The sequence below is a fragment of the Anarrhichthys ocellatus genome, unplaced genomic scaffold (assembly GCF_004355925.1).
Source record: "Anarrhichthys ocellatus isolate YVR2014 unplaced genomic scaffold, GSC_Weel_1.0 scaffold65, whole genome shotgun sequence".
Taxonomy (NCBI): Eukaryota; Metazoa; Chordata; class Actinopteri; order Perciformes; family Anarhichadidae; genus Anarrhichthys; species Anarrhichthys ocellatus.
Genome location: NW_022280095.1, coordinates 1,113,908 through 1,137,255, shown reverse-complemented (window position 1 = coordinate 1,137,255; position 23,348 = coordinate 1,113,908). Strand labels below are relative to the sequence as shown.

At 39.6% G+C, this 23,348-nt stretch overlaps 1 protein-coding gene across 4 annotated transcripts in view; it reads left to right on the top strand.

The window, feature by feature from the left end:
• The window catches only part of grik1a (glutamate receptor, ionotropic, kainate 1a), a 30,865-nt gene extending 11,903 nt beyond the window's left edge, over window positions 1-18,962 (top strand). Inside the window, exons 8-18 of one of the 4 annotated variants that reach the window (XM_031872652.1) lie at window positions 1,931-2,038; window positions 2,295-2,339; window positions 5,469-5,582; window positions 6,443-6,646; window positions 7,895-8,118; window positions 8,371-8,489; window positions 10,238-10,455; window positions 11,519-11,744; window positions 14,463-14,713; window positions 15,484-15,652; window positions 17,753-17,834. In XM_031872652.1, coding sequence (XP_031728512.1) covers window positions 1,931-2,038; window positions 2,295-2,339; window positions 5,469-5,582; window positions 6,443-6,646; window positions 7,895-8,118; window positions 8,371-8,489; window positions 10,238-10,455; window positions 11,519-11,744; window positions 14,463-14,713; window positions 15,484-15,609 — 1,635 coding nt within the window. In that variant the 3' untranslated portion in view covers window positions 15,610-15,652; window positions 17,753-17,834. Of the gene's footprint in view, window positions 1-1,930; window positions 2,039-2,294; window positions 2,340-5,468; window positions 5,583-6,442; window positions 6,647-7,894; window positions 8,119-8,370; window positions 8,490-10,237; window positions 10,456-11,518; window positions 11,745-14,462; window positions 14,714-15,483; window positions 15,653-17,752 lie in introns of all 4 variants that reach the window. The other 3 variants (XM_031872651.1, XM_031872654.1, XM_031872653.1) reach the window with 3 other exon arrangements.
• Window positions 18,963-23,348: the final 4,386 nt, after the last annotated feature.

The window sequence follows — 23,348 nt, the reverse complement described above, 5'->3', positions numbered from 1 at the left end:
CCTGACTGTCAGACTGGATGCCTACAGACAGAAATGAGGCCTTTGATGCATGAGTGTATTCATCTCGCTTAAGATAAATCTTAAATCCAGCAGAGGGCCGTTGCCCGCCATTCTCATTCAATCCCATCACTCTTTTTCATGCCCCCATCCAACTCTCTCTCTCTGTCTCTCTGTCTCTGTCTCTCTCTCTCTCTGTCTGTCTCTTGCTCTGTCTCTCTCTCTCTGTGTCTCTCTGTGGTTCTCTCTCTCTCTGCCTCTCTCTCTCTCTCTCTCTCTCTCTCTCTCTCTCTCTCTCTGTGTCTCTCTGTGGTTCTCTCTCTCTGTGCCTCTGTCTCTCTCTCTCTCTCTCTCTCTCTCTCTCTCTCTCTCTCTCTCTCTGTCTTTGCATCTCAGTGTTTCTTTCCTCATCTGCTTTTTGTTTTGTTTGCCATCGCCCAACCTTTGTAGCATCTGTCCTCCTGTGCATTCATCACTAGATAAGAGCCTTTTTGATTGTAAGAACCAGTAAAAGGTCTAACACAGCACCCAATTAAAAACCATTTCTAACAGGAGAGTGCAGAATAGGAGGGCACATCTTTCATTTCAATGGCTGAAATTAAATCCTGGGCACTATAACCTGCATGTTTTCAATCCCTTCTAGCTATTCTATTGCACAATAATGAGACAAAATGAAATGATTTCTATTTGAGGTGTGTGGACAAACGTTTGTCATGATAGGAAACACAGACGTTTAATAACCTTTAACCTTTAATCATTTTGTAATTTTATAGAAATGTAAATTTATACAACTGTAGAAAAGTTGTTTCTCAGATTTATTTTTCCAAGTCTATTCTTATTGATATTTCTTTATTGACTTCATAATGTTTGTACTGCAAGAAATATTACTTCACTAAGAAATGTAAGGAGACAGATTCATCACATTCCTGTCATGAGGAACTCTGATTACTTCTAGCTTTCTAAAATTGAGAGAAGCACAGAGAAGAGATCATTTTTTTTCTTAATTTCTACATGAGAAATAAAACTATTTACTATTTAATAGTAAGTGTATAATATCTACCCTCAATTCTGGCATTTTAACAAATGCTTCTTGTTCAGGTTCCACACTTTCTTAAAAACTTTATTTATACTTTTTCAATTCTAACATACATAATATACATAACTCACCCTAAGCAGTATCTTGGGGAACATCTTGTTCCAAAGGGGAAAGCTGGTTTGCAGCATTACATAAATTTGAGTTCATACTCAACATAAATCTATATCAATTATCAGTGGCTTGGTGTAACATGGCACTGCTTACGTTTTATGTTCATGTATACCTCCCTTACTCTCTTTCAGTATTAAGCATAAGAAGATCAATGCAGTATACAACAAGTAAAAAAAGTAAAAATTGTTATGTATTCAAACAATATAATTAAATGAAGTCCCTTTGTGCAGGATGTTAAATCCTGTGCTTGAAATGAACAGGGCTACAGGCAGCCAGTCATATTTAGATAAGCCATTTAGTTGTGAAGCATGTAGTCGACTTGTCATGTACAGATGTGAAAGTTAACTGTCCAAAGGGATCCTTTTTTTAACTATGTACTGTATTGAGATGCATACATGCCAACATGCATGCATCTCAATGATCAAATGAACAATTTGAATACCCCTACTGTAAAGATGCATGTAAATGTAGTTCTTATCGCTTTCATGAACATACACTTTGATGCATATTGAGATCGTACCACAGAAACAACCTATAGACGCCCTCCAGTTTTTACCGGATGTCTTCCAGCAGTCTGTCAACACTCGCTCCCTCTGTCTGCCTCAATCCCCTTCACTCTCCTCCTGGGAGTTTGCTCCGGAGCTTCAATAACTCTCCGCACTCAGACAGCATTTGAGACTATCCCCCACTTCTCTTTCCCTCTCCCTCTACTTCTCTGCTCTGTAGGCACAGTGGGATGGACTGACGGGCCACATTGTTCTTAATAAGACCGATGGCCTGAGGAGAGACTTTGATTTGGACATCATCAGCCTCAAAGAGGACGGCACTGCCAGGGTGAGCAGAGGGGCCCGAAACAGCCAATTGCACCACTCTCATGCTGCTTCCACCCTGGCTGATTCATTCCATTAAGGCATGTGTGTGTGTGTTTGTGAAAGAGAGAGAGGTGCTGTAGAGATTTTGTTTTCCATAATCCATCCACACATTTATTATTTGGTTTAGATTTGTCCGGTCATGAATATTAATAACTGCAACAACTGATTATTTCTTTCCACACTGTCTGTGCTTCCTGTTGCCTTCACATTTTCAAAAGGGTGTTGTGGAGGGCGGAAGTCGCCTCACGAAAAGGTGGATCAAGGTTTGTGCCAGTGCCATGTTTGGTCTAAGCCTTTGTTGTCCTCCCCCCCCTTCTCACTCTGTATGCCACGCACTTCCCTGCTCTTTGCCTTGTCAAGCTTGTTTCTCTTCACTGATTTTGTGTACAGCAATGCCATGTCTTTGACATTTCAGTTTCACCCGCGTTTGAGTCCGGGCATTGCTCTGACTCTTGTCAAAACTTTATCAGCAGTGTTAGATAAACATATTCCTGACCTGCAATTCCACATGATGCAATGTCGTCCCACAGCTGGTACCTGTGAGTAATAAGAAAGAAATAAGGGAATATACTGTTCCTTCACTTTTGCAGAGACTTGTCAGTCCACTACTAATAATGTGCTTTACTATTAGACTGTCTCCATACTTTCATGGAAATCATACTCACGAGCAGTATTTCATTTCAGCCGAGAGGAATCCAGTTATCAGAGGAGAAGACAGCTGAAGTTGAAAAGCAAGAGGAGGCAAGGGGACAATTTAAATGCTAAGTCAGACAATATACTACAAATAATTAACTGCAAATTAAATAGTCTTACTTAACTACCTCGGTTTATCAGCTTTAAACCAAGTATTTGATGAGTGAAAGAAGGGATGTTGAATTAATTCATCCCCTTAAACTCATACTTTACAGTCAGAGAGGAAGAACTTTGCCAACTTAAGTCTGTCTCAGTTCTCAGAGAGACAGGTATACAGGCAGGCAGCAACTGTCAAGGTGCAGCAGCAGTGATTTATACTGTCATTTTAATTCCATTCAGTACTTTTAGTCCTCAAAAGCCTCCCCTCAGAGGAAATACCACAACATGGTAAGCACATCACATAAAACGCTTCACTTGATGGTCATGAAAAATGGATTATCAGTCCGTTGCAGTCGTGTAAGTTCTTGGGCACTGGAGTGTAAAATACACTCTGAAGAGGATGATGGGGCTATACATAGTGAGAGTCTTCAAGGAAATAAAGTATTTTCTCTTAAAGTTGTTGACTTTCACTCCCTCTCAGCTGTCTTGGCCTGGCTTAGTACGTCTCCCGCTCTGTGGTAACGGTTTTCCAGTTTGATTTGGTTGGATGGAGATGATCTTTAGGATTTACAGATAATATTTTACTCCCAGCGTATGAGAGAGAATTCCTGTCAGTTTTATAGCACACTTTGTTGTTGGAAGCTGCTCTGGTATGCATGATAAATTTGCAAGGCTATACACAGTAAATCCTTGACTATGGGGTTTAAAAGATGATGATTGTATGCTGTACAGTCATCCTGGGCTATATTTTAGCATTGATTTCATTGGCTTGCTCAGATTACTTTATTGCTTAAACTACAAACTGACTAATCGTGTGGTTAATGTTTAATATAGTGTGATATTTCCCAAAATAGCACAGTTCTACAACACACAACACAAACTAGATTGTGTGAAACTGCACAATATGAGACTAAAATACCCTCCACACTAACAAAAATATTGTTCTCACTTGGTCCATTTATCTTTGAGATTGAGGACAAAACAATTAATTAAATCCAACCCCATTCACTGTGTTCCTCATCTGCAGTGTCCAGAGATAAGTCAGATTAATAGACTCCTGCACAGAGTGGACCCTTGCGAAAGTGCCACGGTGGAGATATAGAGTGCCTTAGCAAGAGAGCACATTTTGACTGGGTGAACAGAATAAGATAGAATGTAATGGGGAGTAAAATGCTTGTTATCTTTTCCAATAGGTAATCCCACGTAGCACCTTTGTGCAAAATATATTGTGCAAAATCAGACTGTAGTACTCAGTTTAATAAGAGGTACTGATGCGTTCACTACTACTCATCGTCCTATGCAGTGAATCCCTTTGTTTCTGACTAAAAATACCCAAATTCATTACTTTTTCTTCCCAGACTGAGCAGCAAAAGGAGTAAAGCTTCAGTTATATTAACAATGAAGCCTGATCATTTAATGCACTTAATGTCATGAGCCCCCTTGCTAGGCTCTTAACCAGTTAGGGGATTTGAAGGGGTCAAAATCCAGCTGCCAGATGCCAGCTCTAATCTGATAACTATCTGGATTATGCCGCCTGGTTGGATGAACCGGACTCTCTCATTCACAGCTACTGTGACAGTATGGAGGAGAAACACCATGTCGTTCTCTATCCGCCCCTGACCCTGTCTGATCCTGCCCTTCATTCACACTGTCCCTGCTGCTGTGATTTCCTCAACAGTCATGTTGAAGTAGGGCTGCAGCTGACCATTATTTTCATTATTGATTGCTCTGTGGATTTTTGTTTTTGAATCATTTGGTCTAGAAAATGGCAAGAAAAAAACGAAACCCTAAAACCCTAGAGATATTCAGTTTAGTATCAAATAACAACAAATCAGCAAAGCCTAAAAAAGAGTAAAAGGATTCATTTATCATTTAAAAAGTTGCAGATTCTCAAGCAATTTATCGTCTTATCGTTTCAGCTCTATATTGGAGTTATAATATGCACAAAAGTGAGTTATAATAGTTATTGTAAGTAACACTTGTTTGCTATTTTTCATATATGTGTATTGTTTTAGATTCAAACAGAATGAAATATAAATGCTAACAGATTTCCGTGCCAATCCGAAGGAATAATTTATCACAAAGAAGTTTTTGTTCTCACATTGGTTATTAAATAAACAGCTTTGTTTAGTTCAATACCTGATGCACACAACAGGTATGATATTGTTTTGCTCCAGAAAAGTCTCACACAATCAGCAGCAAACTACTTCTTCATTTGCATATTCACTGTACATAAAATGGAGCTTTGCCCAGAATCATCAGAGCAAAGACGAACAAAGGGAAATGTTGGAGGATAGTGAATGGAGGAGAAGGTTGAAAATAAGCCAGGTCTTTCAACCTCAACACTTCTTTTTCTTTATTTTTCTGTTCGACAAATCAGAAAATATTACAAATATTTAATGTATCTAAACAATTTAGTTTCCTGTAAAGACCTATACACTAAATCCGGTCCCTATTTGGTGTCGATCAATTAACCGCTTAATTCAAAGTTTAACAGAAGCAAATATCTATACACTTCAAATATTGTCTTCCGTATTACCTCTTCTGGTCAAAGCAGAACATGTGGCTCAATATATCTAAAGACCTGTTTGCCTTTCCAGATTGCTGTGTGGAACTCGTACAGGGGGATGAACCTGACGGAGAAGTCCAGTCGAGAGAATAACAATGTGACAGACTCTCTGGCTAACAGGACTCTTATCGTCACCACGATACTGGTGAGAAGGACGGTGAAATAGAGGACATCATAGGGAGGGGGAAGGAGGATAAATGGGATGTGTAGAACGCAGAGAGGTGGTCAACAGACTCAATCTTAATGTCCACACTCACAGACTTTGAGATGCGTTCCTTCAAAGTCCATGAGGGCTTAGGCCTGTCCCACTGTCAAATCGTTGATTGCTTGAAGACTTACTCGTAGACATTTTACGCCCTTTAAGCACACTTTCCGTAAGTCTGCATTTCTGCGTACTTTGCTTAAGCAACTACCTACAATTCATGGCGTTGTGATGTTAAACACAGGGTGGAATGCAAGCATAGACTACATGATACACCTGGTTTACTTATCAACCATTTCTTTTAATTTTGCTAATTGAAGCTGTTTTGAAAAAAACAAAGAATCTGGAAGACGTTCAAATCTGCCAGTAAAAAACGTAAAATAAGAACAGACAATTGTAATGTTTTTGTGTCATCAAATGTGATATGTTTGCAGATATAAATTGCAGAAAAGGAAATTATGAGAAGGACAGGTGCTAAGGAATGGACAATTGTTGCTGAAATGGATAGTTTGAATTTGTATTTTCACAATTTGATCCTTATGCACACCGGCTATACACAGAAAAGATGTAGCATAGTAGAAAATGTGTTTCAGGAGCTTCATCCGTCAAAAAATATTCAGACATACTAATTCAAAGACAATTGGATGTGCTGTTCGGATGTTTAGCTACGGATCATCAGCTCTGAGATGTAATGAAGTGCTGAACCCTAAACTCATTTGCCTTTCACTTAGCATATCAATAATTGAATCAGAAAAAGAAATATGCCTGAAAAACAGTGAAATATGTTTTCTTTTGCTGTACAGGAAAATCCATATGTGATGCAGAGAAAGTCAGAAAAGGAGCTGATTGGGAATGATCGTTTTGAGGGTTACTGTCTGGACCTTTTGAAAGAGCTCTCCAACATCTTAGGTTTTACATATGAAGTCAGACTGGTGGCTGACGGGAAATACGGCGCCCAGAATGACAAGGGAGAGTGGAATGGGATGGTGCGGGAGCTGATTGACCACGTGAGCTAACTGCATTTACACTACAGGAGTTTCAATTCACAGGTCTATAGAGTGCTGCAGGGATGACGTGTTTTTGTAGGCCAACCCCAGAATTTAGCCTCTTACTGGTTCCCTCAACAAAAAGCAAATGGGATTTTTTCATTGGATTAATGCAGAAAAGAAGCTCTGTGGCAAATACAAGTTTATGATACTTTCACCTTTTTTTCAGCAGGATAATCTTCACAAATGATCACCACTTTATGATTTATAAGGTGTGAATGCAATCGGCAGAAGTAAAACACTAACATTAGGCGAGTAGAGAACTACAATGAGGCTGTAGAGGCAGTCCTGCATTCGCATTGAATCAATACATTAGTCTATAATTGAGTTCACAGATGGTAACAAAGCCTGTTCGTGTTCCTGTTGGTGATGTATATACAGACTAGAAGAATCACGTTGCACCAGAAGAATACACGGCATAGTCAATGGTCTTAGCCTCTGGCTAAACAGGGCTTTTAACAAATGACAAATAACAGGTAAGCCCTAGTGATGTGTCCTTGAGCAAGACACTTAACCCCAAAATCGCTCCCGTAGCTGTGCCTACGGTGTAGAAATGTGATAGACTGAATTGTAAGTCGCTTTGGATAAAAGCGTCTGCTAAATGACTGTAATGTAATGTAATGAATTATGAATGCATTTTACTGGGCCCTGTTTATTCTCATATGTAGATACCCAATGTAAAAGTTTACAATATTCTAATATTCTAGTAACAGATGGAGTTAGGCAGACTCAATCCCCCTGTCCTCTTGGGAACCTCCAAATACATTTTCATCATCCTGAGGTTTGAATTGTTGCTGTTGAACGATGACCCTGTCCAGTTGTCTCGGGTATGAATATGGGAATCGGTTGAATAAGATAGAGAAATCTAGGTAAGACTGTTATTTTAACTATCGCAATGCAGCCTGATAATGAAATTGATAGTGTTGACCATTTTCTGAAATCTTGTTTTGTTCATTTCAGTAGTATTTCAAAGTTATGTTTATATAACATTGTATGAGTGACTGTGATTTCTATGTACATGAAATGCATTGGATTCCAGTTTCAATGGAAAGTTAGAAATGTCCGCTTAGTTAAAAAACCTTTACCAAGATATATATGTTATCGGGATATTGATCCGCAGACATTTGATTGTTCAATTGACAAGAAACAAATACTGGAAGACGCTGAATGTAACTTTGAGCATCTTACTTTGTTTTCTGTCTTTTAAAGGTTGCAGACCTTGCCGTGGCCCCCTTGACTATCACATATGTCAGAGAGAAATCTATTGACTTCTCCAAGCCCTTCATGACCTTAGGTATCAGCATCCTGTACCGCAAACCTAACGGCACCAATCCAGGCGTGTTCTCCTTCCTTAATCCCCTGTCCCCGGACATCTGGATGTACGTGCTGCTAGCCTGCACAGGGGTTAGCTGTGTGCTCTTTGTGATTGCCAGGTGAGAGGATAGATTGATGCTTGTGATAATGAGATGATGAATGATGGGACGTAAACAATAACACTGAGGTTGCTGTGGATATACTGTAGGATGTACAGATAGTGACTGTGGTCAGGGTTTGCCACAAACTATTTCGTTAATAATTTGAAATTGCAGAGACAAGAAAACGGTAACATGGCGCCAGCACCAAGCATTTAAAAACATACAAACATGTATCAAATTCACATTTTCTGTCATTTTATTGTCTTGCAGGTTTACTCCATACGAGTGGTACAACCCACATCCATGCAACCCGTCCTCGACTCTAATACAGAACAATTTCACTTTATTAAACAGTTTCTGGTTTGGCGTTGGAGCTCTTATGCGGCAAGGTATTTAACTCAATCAATATTTTTATATTTGCAATGGATGAAATGGATTCTTGAATGTGAAAGGGGTTGCTCCAAAAAGTCCTGCAATTTATAAGACAACCTCTAAAGCATTTTTTAACTAATTTTGGTTTTCTGGTCCATAACTTGTTATTTTTCACTTTAATTCACCGCTCTCACCAACGGTGTTTTTCGGTTGAAAAAGGCAGCTGTTTTTTGCTCGCTTTGATAAAACCCACCATACAATACCTAACCCAGCACCAAACAGCAGACAGACAAATTTAGCGCCTAACTAGTGAACATAGTGACACATTTAGCAGCTAAAATAACAGATTCCCTCATGAGTTATAGGAGATAGTCAGGTGTTCAGAAACATGACTCTAAAGAATCAGATATTGTAATCGGAATCAGAATCAGCTTTATTGGCCATGTATACGTATACATACAATTTGACGCCGGTTTTTCCCGTTGCTCTCAATGTACATACACAGAAATAGTCAAATAAACAAAAAAAATGGACGGCAAAGTAAGTTTAAAAGGTAATAACAGCAAAGGCTGCAAATGCCATACTAGAGCTGCCTATTAAACTCTCTGTACAGCAGTAAAGACTGTACTAACACTGTAAACTGTGCTCTAAGCTTTTTAAATTCAAAACATCAATATTTGCCTCCTACTTTCTGCGAATGCCCTTTCCACATAGCCTGGATCCAGTCCCCAATTAATTGCAACCATACCGTGTAATAACAATCATGTTGAACTTCATGGGGACTTGACCTCCCTCGAGGCAGGAGATTTTGGCAGGATAAGTCCGACATGCCTGATTGGACATCAACAAACCTACTGACGACACTAGTCCAAGTAATGGTGATGCTGATGAAATGTTCCAATTTTGCTGACAGCAAGCTACAGTCGTCATATTTATCAGATCTTCAGAAATGCAGCGGTATTGATAAAAGAAGAGACGAGCAAGCTTTCATAAACAATGTGGATGCCTTTAGATTTGGGTTTATTTTGTAGCATGTGTGGTGTATGTTACACGCTGTTTGGTGGTTAACAGTGGCCTTGAGCTTTCCGTGGGATACCGTGCCTGAAAGTAACTTCTTCATTACATGGCCGTTAAATCAAACCTCGAAAATATTTTACTTTAAAAGTGTAGTGAAGTATTTGCCCACTGCAAGTAAAACGGTGTAAAAACAGACATGGGTGTTTCAAACCTGGCACGTTAATTGTGATAAATGCATTCTTCAATCCTATTCATCTTTTCTCTGCACAGAGAGGTAAAGATAAAGAAGGTTGCTCATTCTGCTGTTTCAGTTTTATGATTCATTACGTTTTTTGGCACGTGTTCCCACATTTGTTTCATATTCAGCTTTCTTTTGTCCGTAAACAATTGCTTTTTCTAAGTTGTACTTTTTTGTTCTATTATGTTTTTTGCAACATGGTGTTTTAGACCCAACAAGTAGTGCAGAGAGAGAAAATAGCCGTATTAAGAGGTGCACAATTTATCATTTAGGGCTGAGGTGCAAATCCAATGAGAGCTCTGGTGTGAATCCAGCTCTTAAGATAACCCCAAAATGACCATGGCACTTGACTTTGCTTTGGAAGAAGAGAAATGTTTTTTCATTGTTTTGTTTTTTTAGTTGATTGTCTTCACATAGTACACACACAAACTGCACTTGTTACCATTCTGGTTGTCACATATTCATTGAAGCTATTTTTTAACCTTTTGTTCCCCATCGCTGTGCTTCCAGGCTCAGAGCTGATGCCTAAGGCTCTGTCCACTCGTATAGTTGGGGGTATCTGGTGGTTCTTTACCTTAATCATCATCTCCTCCTACACGGCCAACTTGGCTGCCTTCCTAACGGTGGAACGAATGGATGCGCCCATCGACTCGGCAGACGACCTGGCGAAGCAGACCAGGATTGAATATGGGGCAGTGAGGGATGGATCCACCATGACCTTCTTCAAGGTACAACTGGTGTAAACTCTAAATTTGTGCCTGCTTTTTCCAAAGTTCATGTCAAGTTGTAGATCCCGTCAAATTATGTTGCACACATTAATGAATTTAAGTTTTGCAGCAGAGGTCATAAGACTAAGTTAAAGTTCTGCTGTGTTTTTGTATTTGAATATATTACACAAATAGCTCGGGTTATTTAGTACCAAATTAACCAATATTAACATCAACCACTGGACACCATAGTGTCATTTGTTTGTGCTCCCCTCTGATAAATTTGAAGTTTACTCCTGTCTGGTAATTTAAGTGAATTCAAAAAACAGTTAGTTTATATTGACATCTCTGTCGTACTGTCAGATGCGAGTATGAATCAGCTGTACAGTAGCTTCCCCTCCATAAAATTACAGTCATGACAGTTTCCTCAACTGCTCCCTCCATCATCCTGCATCTTTGCCAAACATCCCATGAAAGAGAAAAAAATCGAAAGGCAGAGAAAAAGAGTAGCATTTACTTTAATTAAAGGCAACGTAGATGCATCAACAGATAAGTATATGATGGGAAGTGGAGCAGATGCATATTGAGACTACTTGTGTTTGCGTTTCGGGCTGTCAATCTTGAAGTTCGGCATATGTTAACTTGTTAGTTTGTATTATATAATATACTGCTGTACCGATGTCCCTAGGCAGGGCTGTCACTTCCTCCCCCCCTTGCATCCTGGTGGCTCAGCAGGGGTGATCCATGCAGGGCTTTATCTTCCCAGATTGCAGCCAGTGATTACGTCTGCCTGGATAGGAAGAAGCAGGCTGTGTTGATGGCTTGAACAAATTGAATCAGCTGGAGGAGATTTAGAACACAGCTGTCCCATTTTCTCTGACTGAGCAAGGAGAAACACGCACGCGCGCGCACACACACACACATACACGAGCTCTCACAAAGATGGAGTCCCACACATCCTGCTGTTAAACTGTTATGCGTTTATGATAGTATTTCAAGTATAGTTAAGTACATGTAGTTTATGTGTAGCCACAATCACAGATTATACAAATTCATGCTTTTGGCTGTTTGTCTACGTTGGCAGAAATCAAAGATCTCCACCTATGAGAAGATGTGGGCGTTTATGAGCAGCAGGAAGAACACTGCATTGGTTAAGAACAACAGAGAAGGCATCACCCGGGTCCTGACGACGGACTACGCCATGCTGATGGAGTCCACCAGCATCGAATACATCAGCCAGAGAAACTGCAACCTCACACAAATTGGAGGTCTCATAGACTCTAAAGGCTATGGAGTGGGAACACCTATTGGTAAGAAGAATGTGAATGTAAGTGATTGCCAAACAAGGGAAAAATTGTGTCTGTAGCACAGTAAACTGTAGGTTTAGTCCTCACCGCCATGTTTGTCAGTTTGTGGAGAATGAAAAGCCCCAAAGAACTGTCGATCAAGAAAACATTACTTTCCAAGTAATGGAACAATCATTTTCAATACTCCACTCACATTGGAAATGAGAACATAATGTCTCGTCACATTGTGCTTTGAGATAAATGTTTGGAGTTGCCCTTGTAACTTCAATCCAGTGAGACTTTATGATTGCGTAAACATTCCTTGGTTATTCTCTGTGGTAGACTATACATTTAGCCTTTAAGTTAGTGAAAACAAGCCATTGCCAAGAATATAAACAAATCACATTCATGCACACTTTTGAGATTGTTGAAATATACTGAAAATGTCGGCTGTGTACTGTAGATGCAAACGTCAATTTGTTTGGAATTTGCATTTTCATTCTTCAGGAATAAAAGTACAGAGTTTCTGTCCTGTATCCTCGACATGCAAGTGCACTTCCATCCAAAAGCTCTGGCAGCTGTTCACTGCAAATGTTCAATGTAAGGTTTCAGGCCAGTTTTTTGGATAGAGCACTTAAACTGGAAGCAAGTCAACCTGCTGGATCGTTTGTGCAGTTGGTACTCTTTGATGTTTACTGAAGCAGTGCTTAACATCTTCTGTTTCTCTCGTCTATTCCTCTTGACATGTTTAAAAAAAGAGAAATGCAGAGCCTGTTCAAATATTTATTTTTAAACTGGGGTAGTTTTTCTAAACACAACCTGTCTTCGCCAAGAACATACTACTACATACGTTGGCAAGAACAGGGCATTCATTTAGATGTATGGGCATCCTCCATCCAATTCATTTCTGTAAATACCATGAGATGTTCGCTGGCTGTCAGTACCAATCACAATTATATATTCTATATTATTACATGGCAATTATTACCTCCTTTACCAACGTTATAGTGATACACAATTGTGTCGTCTAAATTGATAAAAACAAGCACATGCTGATAACTCTGTGTTTTGTGTGCATGCATGTAAAGATAGTCGGAGTATAGATTTTTTTTCTTCTTTAATCTCAGTTGAGAGTTAATTTTGCACTAAAGTTCTTAGTTAAATGAGAAAATACTCCGTACTTTCAATTTTTCAAGTATTTAATTCACACAAGAGTATACAAAAAAGGCTTTACCATTTGTTATTTCATATTGACTATTTATATATTTGATAACCAGACAACATGCGGGAAAGAAGATTTTTGCAATATTGCCCGGCGCTAACAAAAGCCAAAGTTCAAAGGTTGCAAGGCTCTATTTCCAGCAGCACGGGGAGAAGTTGTACAGATTGATGGCTTCAGAAACATAGGACTTCCTGTAATAGTCAAGCAGACATACGGCATGCAGGTGATGAGAGGTACTGCCTATTATCCTCTGTAGTTTGACACACCTCCACCAGAGCCTCGAGTTTCACTCTCACCAGTTAGCCAACCTTCCTGATGAGCTTTTTAATTCTAGGGTTGCTGTTCTTACCCTGAACACTATAAGATGTAATGATGGCCACCACATAATGGAGGATTATCAGCGGCATAGTACTGCAAATGGCAAATGACCAGATCCTCCTCAGAAAATTAGAGGGTAGTAGAGGGCAGTGGGGTTGCTCATCCAGTCAAATCTGATGATGAGCTGCAGGTGGTTCAGCCCACATCATTTGTCTGTATTCAGCCTCTTTTCTCTGCTGGTACAAGAAGAGCTAGCAAGCTTGATCTGAAGGCAGAGCTGTGAGGAGTGAACAAGAGAGGAGACAGGTGAACACCTGCGATGCACCTGGTACAAATTGTGGCTGACCACCCGGATGATTTTTCATCTGTGACACTAAGCGAAGCATCTACCTACAGTATGTGTCCATGAGTGTAGTCCAGAGCAGGGCAGGTGATACGGCATTAAAACCAAATCCAAAATCCAAAAAACATCATGCAAGTTAGGAAAACTATGTCATCCTCCAGAGCTATATCTAACTACGGTTCTTGTGATGACTTCACTTTACCTCTCCAATTACCCCATAACTTTTTTTGTGTGTGTGTTTATGTTTGGCAGGATGTTTTCCACAGCGCAGGGACTCTGTACAGGTTCAGGTTTAGGTTAAAGCTTCAGAACTGACTGATGCCCTCAGGGCAGATCCAGCCATGCCTCGGCTGAGCTGCACTGAAACCGTCTTTATTCAGCTCTTTTCTTATCTGATTAACAGGCTTGAATGCCCCATATGTTTTAGGACCTGGAATATCATTGGATAGTGGAGGGGAATGCTCTAGAGGAGTTGGGGCGGAAGCCTCCTTCTGAAACCTATTAAAAGTGATTTAACTCCTTCAACTCCTTGGCCCCATCAATGTGTCACCTGATCTCTGGTCTGCTTGTTGCAGGGGATGTTACTTGAAATGCTTTTTAAATAACGATAAACATTACAAATGCAAATGGCACTTTTATATCCTCATGATACATGTTGATTCGTGTTTCCTATCAGTTAATTCTGTGTTCGTAGCAAAGGATTTAATTTCATGGTAGAAAGATGGTTCACTAAAACAATGTAAACAAAGTAAACAGAGGGGTGCCTCAGCAGGGCATGCTTTATTTTAATAATAGGGCATTTAAGGGTTTTTATGAATGCTCTGTCATTGCATAATGTCTTTTCATTTGCCTTCTCCAGGGTCTCCATACAGGGATAAGGTGACCATTGCCATCCTTCAGCTGCAGGAGGAAGGGAAGCTGCACATGATGAAGGAGAAGTGGTGGAGAGGCAATGGCTGTCCAGAGGAGGACAACAAGGAGGCCAATGCTCTGGGCGTGGAAAACATCGGTGGTATCTTCATCGTCCTGGCTGCTGGTCTGGTTCTCTCTGTGTTCGTGGCTATAGGAGAGTTCATCTATAAGGCTCGTAGGAACGCTGACATAGAGGAGGTGAGTGAGGGTGAGGAACTGCTGTACTTCTGCGGAGTGATAATGGCAACTGACCGGATTAAAGGTTAGACTCTGCTCTTGTTCCTAATGAGATCTTTGTTTTCAATAAAGCTCCGTAGAAGAAAAATTCATTCTAGGTTGTTTTAAAATCTTGAGTATGGAAAGAAATTAGAATATAATGTATCTCACACACATTTTCAGAGACAAGCAATGTTCTGTTTAGTTTTTCTTTGTCACTTGCTAATTAATATTTTCTAACTATGGAAGTGCTTGTTAGATGTTGTTTGCTTGATCAAAAGTAATATACTCAAAACCATATTTGCACCTGCTGGTGTAAACAACAAGAAAGTGCATCGATGGATTCATGACTTATCAGTGCCTGACAGTCCTACACAATAAGCAGTGGGTTAAATATAGTGAAGAAGTGATGGGTTGGCAGCTCAAATTGACAGACAACTAAATCATTCACGCACTATTATTTGTGTCATATGTCATTCATGTCACCAAAAAGTTACATCTTAAATTAAAACGACTAACTATTAGTCTCATTTCTGTTCTATCTGCTTTCGATAACAAGAACATCCATTTCCATGCTGTTATCAAAGGCGATGCAGTACTGTACCATTCACACGATTAGTTTCTTTGCTTTTCTTCTGTTTCTTATTTGCTCTGTGTTTTTCTTTTCTTTGTCACATTTTTCTTGTTTTTTAAATGTCTGTTTTGTTCTCTTTTCTGCTCCATTCTTTTTTTTCTGTGCATGCTTGTGTCAGGCCTTCTGTTTCTTTTATGGGGTGCAGTCCCGTCAGTTTCAGCGGCGTGGCTCCAATTCCTCCTCTGGCACTTCCTTATCGACTGATCTGGAGAGCGGCAGGCTGCTGGGGGATGACACAGAGTAGCCATGGCAGCACATTTTCAACACACACTCAATCTAGACGATAGGTTTGTAACTAGCTGTCCTTTTCCTCTGCCCCCTGCTGAAAATACCCCAGTATATCTGCACCTGTGTCAGCCAATCCTAATTACCCTTTTACCTCCAATACCTGACCCTCATGCTCACACTACTATGTCCCTTCTTCCAATCGTTTGAACTGGTTTCAACTGAAATTTTGTCCTCAAATGAAGTCCTTTTGTCCTTTGACCAATATTAAATTATGACAATGTTTATCAAGATTACTGTGTGGTTTTATACTGTTTAATTAGGTATATTTAAGCAGTCAAAGACTCTACTTTTTATGTTCATGCAGTCAACTCTGCTTCATAAGTGACAACACTTCTTATTTGCATGCTTTTGTTATAGAGCATGTATGGAGCACTTACAATACAGACTTTAATTAGGAGAAACACTCAGGAAATCTAGATGTTGTTTTTAAATTGCAAGTTATTATATGACATGTAAGTCGTCTGTTCGTATCCTTTTTAGGACCCATTCGTTTAACTCAGGATAGTTTGACAAATGTGGCATTTAAGTTAATGTACACGCTGCGGCAGTGCTGCCCTGCTGTTTTCTCGCTTGCACTAGTTAAATAACCTTCCTACAAGTTTTGTTTTGTTCAGTGAAGTCTCAGTAGGCATTTGTGTATACTTTAGAGGCAGACTCTGAATACCTTTTGGGAAATCAAAAGATAGGAAAAGTTATTTGAATATTTTCCTCCTCATTACGTTTGTTGGGGCGACTGGTTTGGTTGGCTGAAATTTGGATAACATTAGGGAACAGCGTGTCGAGTTTAGATGTCCCCTGATACTTCTGCTGACTGCAGCACATTTTAACTGAAGTAATGATGGATGGGATCACAGAGGGATACTGACATTGTCATCTAGTCACAAGATGAATCTCACCAAAATAAACAAAACAAAACAAAAATTCTGTAGGTTGTATAAAATATGAACCACTACAATGAAGAAGAATTGATCATTTTAAAGTATTTAACATCAGTGTATGTAAGATAATTATGTTAACTCCTAAATAAATAGATACCCTGATACCACCAGAATCAACAAGGTTCTTCGTCCGAGTAGTTTCTGTGTCCAAAGGTGAATCTCGATGTAGTTACACTGGTACTACCAGGTGGCAAGAAACAATAATGTGATATTATAAGTAGATTCATTTCAAAATCATAGTTAAATTAGTCAAATCAGTTTCTATTTGGTGAGTCAGCATTGACCAAGCATTTATGAGTTTAATGTGTTCTACCAAGTCAAAAGTATACATGAATTTCAATCTGCAGATTCAGCTCCTCTTTCTCCGTCTTTACGGTCTGAGGTTTGTACCAGGTAGGTTTTCCACTGATACGGAGTGTTACTGGTAATCGTGGGAAACCCTGCAGGAAGCCACATTTCTTTGAACAGCCTTAGGCCAAGGATGAAAGAGGAAGACCTTCTATGGTCTTTGGATGCAGAGACCGACAGATAAAAACCGGATGACTTTGTGCTGCGAATGATAATTTGCAAAATACATTTTGAGAGTAATGTCTCTGGAGGAGATCAAACTAAAAGGCTAATAAACATGATCGAAGATTAATGAGTTCAATGCGATGTATTATCCTGCAGAATCAAATAAGCCTCAGGCTCATTAAGATGGCCTTCTCTTTTATAATTTCAATTAATTACCATATTATGAATGCATAGCTCCCTGCATCATGATGTTGCACTGCAAACGTTGTCCTTCATCTCTTGATTGTGTTCTTGGATTTTATGATGAGACGACAGCATTTACAAGTCTTTTGGATAGATTTACATTTTATGTGTTTTGTTATTTCTGGCGTTTTGCTTACTTTACTTTATTCAGCTGCAGGCAAGCTCCTGCAAAGGTGAATCAAATGTTATTGCCTTCAGTTTAAACTTAAATGAGTATAGCTTTCAATAAATGATGCATTATATAATTCCTCAGTTAATTAAGTTATACAGTAGGAGTCATTTTTATGTTATCACATTAACACAATCTTTGAAAACTCGTGGCCAATATTTAAAGAGGTCATAATGTCTTTTTGAAAATCTGCTTTATTGGTATCTTAACTCAGGCCTTGTTGTTCTCTTTGGCAGTGCGTATCTTTTAGCTCTCGGATGGAGGAGTTGGGTATCTCCCTGCAGTGTTACAAGGGCGTCCGGAGGAGGTCGCGACCCCACAGTGAAGCCAGGACAGCTTGCGTCCTCTGTCAACCAAAACGCACTGCAAAGAGGGAAGGAGCACGACGGGACTCCAGCACGTGAGCCTTGGATCTAAAAACTGATGGAACTTTGATCAGAGACTGCAACCTGATCGCTCTTCACTCCTCAAATTTGTTTGTGGGCCATGAAATGATATGAAGGTGTTTCTTCATCACCCCTTTCTTTATATGTCTGGGTAATAGATTAAGCATTAATTATACTGTAGATGTACCTTAGCTAACAAAGTCTTGGCCTTGTATCAACATTAATAATGTTAAAACGCGGGATGACTACGAGAATGAGAGTCCTCTCATAGTGTAAACCATTGCTGTTCCCTCATGCCTGTAGTTCCCTTTCCTGAGCAGTTGAATCTGCAAACTTTATAGATTTTCCCATCGTGTAAATGTATAACAACTTCACTGATTTTCAGAGTAAAGAGATTTTTGCATTTTTTAAACCATTGACTGATTCGCTGTTTTTGTTGTTGATGCTTGGCAGTGGTGTGTGTGCGCATGTTTCTTTGTGTGCCTACTGGCAGGCAGCAAAGTAGCTTCAGAGCGGATTGCTGAGACAACCTTGGACAGTGAAAAGAGATAAGGACCTCTAACGAAAGTCGGGAACAAACCTGCTGTTTTATACCCTTCAAGCACCAAAATGGCAGACAGCAAACACCCCACCTCCTTCCCCAGCACACGTGCGCACACACACACACACACACACACACACACACACACACACACACACACACACACACACACACACACAGAAATACACAAATGCTTGTGATCATGAAATATTGCTGTCTGTGTATCAGAAAAAGGATATGATACGGGGTCCATATCATATCAGGAGACGAAGAAAATGAGAAGCATTTTAAATGCATGAAATTCTCAGGAGGTCAAAGACAATTCCCTTGTTCCTCTGGGAGCAGAAGTCTTGTTTTTCAATCAGTCAATTCAGTCATTTTTGTTCTGTTTGCAGTTGTCAAATTTGAAAGCCTGAGGGGAGATCTTGTCTCCCAGTATTGACAGTGGATCTCAGTGGATGTGTGCAACTAAAACAGTGAAAAGCTTCTTTGCAAGTACTTTACAGGCTTAGCTTACCTACCTGGAGATTTAAAGGGGAATTATAATTTATGATAAAATATAAGATTGTGATCCACAGACATAATACTATACCTTTATTTTAGGACGAACAAGTAATTCCCACAAAAGTTCCCCACAGAATGTTCCCCATAGATTGGGATTCAAATGTAATTGTATTTTTGTAAAATGATTGTAAATGTATTTGCCAAATTTTCTAATTCAATTTGCCTTTAAAGTACTCAATTTATATTTGTATTGACATGTTTTGATATTTGATTTGATATATACAAGTCTGTTGCATCTTCCTCATTTCTACTGTGTTCTGAGCATAAAGCTACATTAGGAGCTTCTCTATATCTGCGTAAAAGAAATGAATCAGAAAAGATTGACGCTCTTTGTCTCTCTGCCATCTCTTGCCTAACCCTTTAATCACCTTAAGTCTCACTGTAAACCTGCCTTGTACTCTTGTCAATGGACATGACACGTACGATGTGTTCTTTGGGAATAGCCTGCTGAAGCAATTAGTATTCTTGACATTTTTGAAATACTGCCATCGATAAAATCAGAATCGGGTTAAGAACACAATCATTCTTTACAAACAGTTATATTGACAATGTCTGTGGTGGGAAATGTTAATGGTGCACCCGAAGCATTACATCTTAATACAATTCATTATCAGTAATGTCAGGACTTTCAAAGCTGACCTAGCATTTACCAGCAAATGCATGACATTTCAAACAGGAAAGAGCAATACATGAATATAAATACTTTCTAAATTACTAGAGTCAGAGCTTTTGTTCTGATATTTCTCTCGGTGGATGGTGTGCACTGGTTTGTGTGCATCCTATAAGGGAATTGGACTGAGTTTTTCTTAATCTGTTCATGTAATGAGTTTTCTTTTTTTTTTTGGTATTCAGATTAATTCTGGTATTGGGCTCAGTCCAATGTAATAGCATTTGGTTGTCTCTAATCTCCTAACCCCATAATTCTTAATCAAAATCAAAGGCAGTTTTTTTTATCATCAAATAATCCATCATGAATGAGGCCATGGATTACAACTCTGGCCTTGGCATTCTGCACAGCTGAGCAGGGCTTTCCTCCTCCTTACTCCACCTGAACAATGTTCTGCTGTTGGACAATGTTTCATTCTTCACCTGTGTTCATGTTCCAGTTTGTTTCACACACAGTAATGATTTATTTTCTCTCAATAATCCTGAAACAGAGTTCTCAGCCTTTGGCGGTGTTGGGAGAGTTGATAGAAAAATTGAGAGACATACGGGGGATATTGGCATCTTGTCTGTTTGTGCCGTCAGCAAGAAGGTCAGAGATTATGATCCATACTTCTATACCTCTTGCACAGATGAAGAGAAAGAGATTGAGAGAAAAGTCTAGAGCAATCAAGATGAAAAGACAGCTCAAAGAGCCCGTTGTTGACATTTTAAACATGTCCAAAATGGGAAGTATATTGCCCTTATTGCGTTCACTTGAAGGAAAGGACAGAAAATATCAATAGAGTTCAATTTAGTCTGTTTACATTTGTTGTATGAAACCAGTTGCATTATAGAAATACATTTGACATCAGAAAGCCCTTCTTCCAGAATTTATACCTCGTATGCATCTTAAATATCACATATAAATCGTTCAAACATGTCAAGTCTGACAATGTAAAGGAGTGGCAGACGTTTGAGTATGTCCCATCCATCACAATGAGATGAACAGTCTCTGGGGCTGATAAGGCAAGTCTGTGTCAACAGCCTGTCAATGAAGACAAATGAGGAGGAGGAGGGCTCTGGGATGTGCAGAGCATCATTTATCTCTCTTTCTGCGTTGTCTCTCTGTGTCTTTCTTTCTGTCTACCTTCTGAAATCCTCGCTGTAAACAATTCAGGGGCAATGCTCTCATCTGCTGGTGTGTAGGTGAACTGGCCTCACGGATGTATAACTTCAGAATATTGCAGTAAATCAGAACATGGGGAAACCCTGAACAGTAATTCTTTCAGAGACTCGCAGGGCCTAATTGTTTTTGTTCATTTTTTTTAGGCCTGGCTTCAAATACTTAAGGTCAGTTTAGCATTATAACTATTATGTTGTTTTGGCCTATAATGAATTATTTTCATACACCTTGAGCCTATAAACAGACCAGATGGACGGTTGAAGATGAAGTTGTATTTTCAGCAACACTTTGGGATCAAATGCAAATTGTTGCTATTGTGTTAAAACAATAAAGTTTTTTTGCATATTTATTGCTCAGCAGATATGAACCATTTCCATCAAGTAAGCCCACCACAGGCAGTAAAAAGCTAGTCTACAATGTAAACAGTATATTAATTATGCTATACTACCTTTGTAGCGTCAGATAACTAATTACAACCAAATTTATTAGCAGAATTAACACTTGAACAAACATCATCGTGATTAGAACTACCTAGAAGACAGAAAACATTATTGGGAGAAATGTATTTTAAGTTTACTTAAATGTACTCTTTAGTTGGCACATGTTACATCCCAGTCTATGGTTACATCCGATTAAATTGAGGGTGCGGGGTTCATGACCTATATTGCAACCGGCCACGAGGGGGTGGTTTTGGCTGCACTACAGGGGAGCTGCATGGAGCTGTCATGATGTCCATCTTTATACACAAATTAATCCTTTTAATCACAAATTGTGACCAGACATTTGGGTGTCTCACACTTTCATTCAACCCTTCCTGCCCGTTAAATTCCCCACCTCTCAAACTCCCACCCACAAGTGTTGTCTTTGTTTTAAAAGAAAATCAATCATTATCCGTTCATATTTTCTAGACTGATGATGAAAAAGCCCACCCTTAAGTGTCTGAATCCCCTTTGAAGTAGCCTATGTATTGTAAGAAACTCCCCCCATATAAAACTCATATCATCTGCGTTACGACCTCCCCGCAGGAAAAACAGTCTATGCTTCTTCCTCCAGAGCTTTTATAGCATGAGATGTTCATTCTGAGCAACTGTCTCATTGCACAGCTATTGCAAAGCCAAAGACCATCCCGGCGACCGTGTCACTCAAAGCAGTGCCGCAGCTATGGGCATTTTTGCGGGCTAAAGTCATGTCATCTGAGACATTTAATTGGGCCCGGGTCCCCACGGGGGGGACAGAGGACGGCATTCCTCGCCTGCCTGCGCCCTGTTGTGTTGCTCTTCACCGCATGGCTGCTACAGTCAATGCCAACACAAACTTGAGCTGCTGGAGTCCCTCTGACTGATGCATTGATTATGAGAACTTCTGAATTCTAAATAATATAGTTGGAGTCTCAAGAGTGAAGAGGAGGTCAACTTTTGGAGAGATAGTTATGCCATGGTGCGGCCGAGAGACGCCTTATACTATTTCTGAAGAGACCTCAGCGGTGGTCCGACGGGGAAAAGGCGGCTATCAATATTGAGGACGTATAGACTTCTACCTGATTTTAATCTTTATTTTACGGAATTTCCTGCGTCGGGCTCGTGCTGCTTCAGGTAACAATGACCTGTTGGCTCAGATTATTCATTTTCACCCAGTATATGCTGGAGATAGTCCATGTCTGTCATAAAGTAGTCTCCATCATAATAAGGATTATATGACAACAATAGGTGTACTATTATGCTATTCCATCTGCTAATACTGTTATATGTTGACAGTATTAGGCATGTTTTGCTTTTCCAGCCACTGAAAAAGCCTAAATAAAAAAGGCTGTATTTGCTGGTGTAGAAGGTCATTGAGGTTTGTAGAGTGAGACAGAGGGTTTACCAGAGTTAAAGCAGGCATATGCCCTGATATAAAAAGCCTGTACCTACACTGGAGGGGGGCATGCAAAATCCAGACCTTCGAGTCTGTCAAAGTTCTCTAATCATTTAACCCCACTGCAACTCTAAATGCATGATGAAACTGGTGGCTGAGTGTGTGTGTTCATAAAGCCCCGTACTTTTCTAGGTGTGGATTAATCACATGATTTATCAAAGCAAGACTTTAATTCCAACTGATAACAGCACCTGCTGAGTTAAGTATTTAGTTAAGTGTGGATAAAATCCCAATAATGCACTGGGTCGGAATACAAAATGGTATACTTGGCTTACACATCAAATTAGGACGTATACTGCTTCATCTGCTGATTGTCTGGTCCATAAATAAAATAGTGAAAGAAGTGCCCTTCTTCAAGAAGCTAAGGTGGCATTTCCGAATGTGTTCTGTCCAAGCAACAGTTTAAAACACAGAGATAACCAATTTACAGTCACATAAAACTGAGAAATGTAGGAAATCACCACAATTGTAAAAATAGATTTTTTTCATGATAAATCTCCTACATAATTTTCATTATTGCATCGTCCCGTGTCTTTCATTAGGCCCTTGTTACTGTGCTAACAGCTCTGTTTTGTGCCTGTGGCCTCATGAAGGGATAA